Here is a 5523-nt window from a genome sequence, read left to right on the forward strand (position 1 = left end):
GCCCCGCCCCTTCTGCCTCGCCCGTAACCGTCTCTTCCATTGCAGGTTAACAATGGAACCCGAGCCCGGAGACACGATCATCCTAGAGGACGGGACGGAAGTTCCGCTAAAGAAGAAGCGCGGGCGACCCAAGAAGGTGAAGCTGGAGAACGGCGAAACCGCCCCCCCTACGCCCCGCGCACCTCGCGCCCCCCGCCCCCCGCCCTCGCTCGATCCCGGCGCCGACCAGCCGCCCAAGAAGAAGCGCGGCAGACCCAAGAAGATCCGCCCCGAGGAGCAGCAGTTCCTGCTCCAGCAGCAGCAGCAGCAGCAGCAGCAACAACAACAGCAGCAGCAGCAGCAGGTTGTATTTTACGTCCGGTTAAAATAATACCCATGTTTCCAAACACTCGGTCGATTTGTAACGACACGTTTTATAATTAATTCAGCCGTAATCTTCGATGTTGATAATGATGTGTCGCAGAGCATGGAGGAGCAGCGGTTCCGCGAGCAGAGCGGCGTGAGCGCGCTGCTGCAGCAGCAGCTGGTGCCCATGGCGGCGCTGGCGCACGAGCAGCAGCAGCAGTTCCTGCAGGGCGAGTTCCAGCAGCTGCCGTCGCCGCTGTACGGCGTGCAGCACGCGCACCACCACCACCATCACCAGTCCGCGCCCATGCCCGACGGCTCGCCCTACTACCAGCCGCCCAACGCCGGTCGGTCGCCGCTCGCCGCTCGCCGCTCACTCGTTGTAGCAACGCGCAACGCGAGACACAGGTTGACTTGTTTGTGTCGATGTTCGCAGGCGGCGGCATGGAGGGCAACATGGAGGTGTCCGCGCTGGGCATGGCGCGGGGCTACGCGTCGCCGGGCGGGGCGGGGGCGGGGGCGGGGGCGGCGGGCGGCGCCTACAGCTCGCCGCGCGCCGTGTACGCCTCGCCGCGCTCGCAGGGCTACTCGCCCGGCCCGCAGCGCCTCGTGCCCACGCCGCAGCCGCAGCCGCAGGTACAGCCGCGCCTCGCCTCGTCTCGCCTCGCTTAACTCGCTTTCCAAAAACTAAAATATAACGTATTCTCAGTCGAAAAATTACAATTACGCTCGCCTCCCAGTTTCCGTCGAGTCCGGCCGCGTTCTCCGGTCCGTCGCCGCCGCGCGCGCCCTACGGGTCGCCGGCGGGCGCGGGCGGCGCGCCGGGGCGGGGCTTCGCGGCGAGGAGTCCGCTGTACGCCGGCAGCCCCGCCCCCTACCGCCAGCAGCCCAGCCCGGCGCCGCAGCAGCGCTACTCACAGTCGCCGCACGCCCACTCCTACTCGCGCTCGCCCGCGCCCGCGCCCGCCGCCGCACCTGCGCCCCAGGTACCTAAACTGCGCCTGCTCTAATCACGCATTCTTTTAATATTTCTTAGTTTTTTACCGGGAGTCAATTCTGAAATATTTAATATTTGTAGGTGGGACCTCAAACGCCGTACGCACGATCCCCCGCGCCCAGCACCGGCGTGGGCGTGGGCGGCGTAGGGGGCGGGACGGCCGGGGGCGCGGCGTTCGGCGCGCCCTCGCCCGCCGCACTCAGCTACACGGCCTCGCCGACGACGCCGTACAGCCAGCACAGCTCGCCGGCGCCGTACGCGGAGCACTTCCCCACGCCGGCGTTCGAGGCGCCCGTCTCCCCGCCCGTGCCGCTGGAGTTCGAGCCGCCGCGCGAGGCCGCCAGCCCCATGGGCAGCACCGACATGCACCCCGGCAGCAACAGCAACTCCTCGCTCTCCGACTACAACAAAGTTAGTGTACGCTGCGTCGTGTGGTGTTCCGTGCACAACTGCTGCACTCGTAACCTTTATATTAATGTGCGTTTACACGTTCTTCAGACGAGCGGCGCGGTGGGCGCGGTGGGCGCGGTGGGCGAGGCGTCCCCGGGTGTGGGCGGGGCGGGCTCGTTCGGCGGCGCGCTGTACGAGGGCTCGCCGCGTCTGCCCTACCCGCCGCCCGACAACAAGGACTACTTCCCCCGGGAACAAGGTGCCTCCTCCGCCATCTCTCACTACATCTTCCTTATCATAGGATTTTACGTACAACAATGAAGTATTGTGTTTTCAGGCAACAGCATGTCGGAGAGCCCGCGGTTAGACCAGATACATCAGCATCCCTCCATGTATCCCACCGGCTACAGTAGGTCAGTTGCAAAATATGCCATCCTTCTTGCCTCAAAGAAAACTTTTTGTTTTAGTGTTATTAAAAAGTTTTGTGTATAGATTAAGATTAACTAAGTGAGTTACGATAAAGTTTCGTTGATCGATGTTAAACGTGTTGCGATCTGCGCGCAGGTCGCCGGGCGGCGAGGCGGCGTTCTCCCCGTTCCGCAGCGAGGCGCAGCACGACCAGCACCACGACCATCACGACCACCACGACCACCACGACCATCACGATCACCATGAGCATCACGACCACCACGACCACCATGAACATCACGACCACCACGACCACCACCAGCCGCCCGGTAAACTATGACCGATACACACCTACCGTTATAACTGTGCTTAGTACTATACTGTTTCGGCTGCGTGTAGCTAGGTAGCACCCGTAAAGGCACTACCTACTCGCTGCCAGGGACAAGCTCCCAATTGGGTGACCGGTGATAATAAGATAAAGTAAGGGACCTCGTCTTGCACCTTGCGGCACGCAACTCGGACCTCACTTTGCGCCGGTAACATCGATCCAGGACCCACAAAAGAGTAGCCAATTTTGCTACGACCAAAAACGCAGGAAAATCGCCCAAGAGAAACACTTTACTAATTTGTGTAATTCCTTTGGGTCAGTGAAAACGCGTGCGTGTGGTCTCGGTAGAAGCTGTGATGCGACTGGTGTTGCGCCGAACGGCGACCTATTTATATGCGCGCTCGGACACCCGCATCTTTCGACTGACCCTTTAGACATATCTTTATTTGAAAATAATCATACCAAATGTTTACAAATTAAAACATTAAAAGTACAAATAGAATACAACATACATTGACAATTAAAACCTATGCATAAGACTATTTTAACACACATTAAAATACAAATAATTTATATTACACAAATTGTACATTATGTTATTTAACATAAGTATAAAGATAGACAGCTTAGACATAAAAATACACAAGTCATTTACAAACTACAATGAATCTAAGATGTATGAATTATTAAAATTGTTTCCATAAATGTTGTATTCAAAAATTATATAAACATGTATGGGCAGTGGGATGCTACTTCGACATTAAAAACATAAAAAATCAATTCACGCGAGAGTACATTCTGGTAAATAACCTATCCAACAAATGATAACAATAATATATAGGTTATAAACAATTAACATTAAACAGTGGCGATGTACCTTAAGATCTATACATATGAAATACACGAGTTATTTACATTGACTCTAACTGAGGGTACAACTGTGCCGACACTCACTATTTCACATACTAATTTCACTATATCACTTAATATCGAATATCACTATTTTAAATATTTATTATTTACTTGAATTCTTCCTTGGCATCTGGTCCCACGGTTATTGCACATCTTGCAAGCCATTATAGAAATTAGGTGCAATAAATTTAAAACATTTTATGATTCCCTCGCCGTGGCCGTCTTTTGCATCTAGTGTCAAATTTCAAGAAACATTGAATTTTATTATTGTTTAATATTTATACGTTCAAAAATTCCTTGCTCTAATGTCTGCAATAAAATAGCCAATCTGCAGCTCTATTGTTGTTGGGGAATGCACATTTCGTTTCTTGTATTTTTAAAATTATCTTTACTTCTTTATTGCCCAAGTACAAAAAATTCCTTTTGATGCCCGTGCCTTTAAAAGCCAATTAACATTTTGATGATAAATGTATATTCGACGTCTTGATTATTTTTATTCAAAATAAACATATTCGTCGCCAACAGTTACTGACATTTGATGTCCCATGTTTGATTCGCTCGCTGTTGATGTCTTACACCATTTATTAATATGGTTCTGTTCAAAAGTAAATAATTAGGACATACTGTTTCAGGATCACCGAGCGAGTTCTCGACGGGCGTGTCGGCGGTCGCGGGCGGCGGCGCGGGCGGCGGGGCGAAGCCCCAGGACGTGGCCTCCAAGTCGCTATCGGGGCTGGAGTCGCTGGTCGACCAGATCCCGTCCATCGCGGAGGGCGGCGCGGGGGGCGCGGGCGGCGCGGCGGGCGGGGCGGGGGGCGAGGCCGCCGCCGTGCCCTCTCTGCCCGACTACGCCCCTCCCCTTTATCCCCCCTACGGTGCCTACGGAACGCCCGCCTACCCAAACAACGGGTGAGTCGACTCGTCGCCATGATGCTTCGTCTGCGGTTATAACGTTTTTTTTTAGAATACGTTTGGCTTTACGGTGTGGTCGTGTTCGGCGGACAGGTACGGCGGACCGTTCGTGGGGTACGGCGGCGGGTGGGGCGGGCAGCTGGTGCGCGGCTACCTGCCCGACTGGCAGTACGGGTACGCGCCCGCCGTGCCGCCCGCCTACCCGCCCTACAACGCGCCCTACTACAACGGCTACCCCGCGCCGCCTCCCGCCCACCACCAGCAGGTATCTTCCTCAACTTTGATACTATTGCACCGATACAGACCTCTCAGTACTCACTTGCAGTTCTCCTCCAATTGAATGCACCGGTTGTTAAGCGAACGTAAATATGTTAGGGGAGACTTCGCATGTAGAAAGCGACGGGAGAGCCGCAGAGAGTGAGAGGGAGTGGAAGTGAGTTGATACATGAATGCGTGTGTTTGTCGTGTTGCAGGCGCACTACCTGTCGGCTCCGCCGCTGATCGACCTGCACAAGAACGGCGAGCACGCCTCCTCCGTGCCCTCCGTGCCCTCCGTCGGCTTCGGCGGCTTCTGCTAGGCTCCGGCCCCGGCCCCGGCCTCGGCCCCGGCTGGGGGCGGGGGGAGCGCGGGGCTGGGCGGGCGCTCGGCCGGGGCGGACGCGCCTCTGAATCTCTCGACGAGTGGTGTGGAGGCGGGCGTGGGTCGCACCACTCGATATCTCTAGTACTAAGTAGCGAAATTGAAACGCGCCCCTCCCCACCCCGCCCCGCCCCGCCCCTGCGCCGCCTTGAGCCGTCACTTTTGTAAGCGAGCGTTAGTCATGTAACTGTACTCTTTTCGAACCGATGAGCTTAATTTGTAGGATTTATTTGTAAATATTGTATGTATTTATTTCGGTCCGTGGTTTTTTTTGGATTATTTTAAATGACGCTAGAGGTATCGCAAGTTTCTCGCTCGCACTGAACGTTTCCTAGTTTCGGGTGATCGTTTACTTAAAGCGGTGGGCGTGTCGCGGGGCGGGGCCGGGGGGCGGGGCCAAGGGATGGACGGCGCTGTACTTAATTTATTCGGATTGTCTGTGATGTCTTCTTCGTTCCGTGCGATGAGTTTGGGAATGTACAGTAAAGTAATGGCGGCGGCCGCGCCGCGTGTAAACTCTTGCCAATGTGTTTCGCGTTCTAGTCACTTCTAAATCGTGTCGGCTAGTCAAATTTAAAATCTCCGGTGCCG

The 5523-nt window shown here is 55.1% G+C and overlaps 1 protein-coding gene across 1 annotated transcript in view; it reads left to right on the forward strand.

The window, feature by feature from the left end:
* LOC106118483 (Thymine DNA glycosylase) overlaps window positions 1-4915 on the forward strand; it is a 32141-nt gene extending 27226 nt beyond the window's left edge. Inside the window, exons 7-17 of the mRNA XM_013313142.1 lie at window positions 46-343; window positions 464-692; window positions 782-981; window positions 1086-1331; window positions 1424-1753; window positions 1841-1991; window positions 2070-2145; window positions 2297-2469; window positions 4013-4289; window positions 4386-4557; window positions 4766-4915. Coding sequence (XP_013168596.1) covers window positions 46-343; window positions 464-692; window positions 782-981; window positions 1086-1331; window positions 1424-1753; window positions 1841-1991; window positions 2070-2145; window positions 2297-2469; window positions 4013-4289; window positions 4386-4557; window positions 4766-4870 — 2257 coding nt within the window. The 3' untranslated portion in view covers window positions 4871-4915. The remainder of the gene's footprint in view (window positions 1-45; window positions 344-463; window positions 693-781; window positions 982-1085; window positions 1332-1423; window positions 1754-1840; window positions 1992-2069; window positions 2146-2296; window positions 2470-4012; window positions 4290-4385; window positions 4558-4765) is intronic.
* The last annotated feature ends 608 nt before the right edge of the window (window positions 4916-5523 follow it).

The sequence above is a fragment of the Papilio xuthus genome, unplaced genomic scaffold (genome assembly GCF_000836235.2).
Source record: "Papilio xuthus unplaced genomic scaffold, Pxut_1.1 DF827570.1, whole genome shotgun sequence".
Taxonomy (NCBI): domain Eukaryota; kingdom Metazoa; phylum Arthropoda; class Insecta; order Lepidoptera; family Papilionidae; genus Papilio; species Papilio xuthus.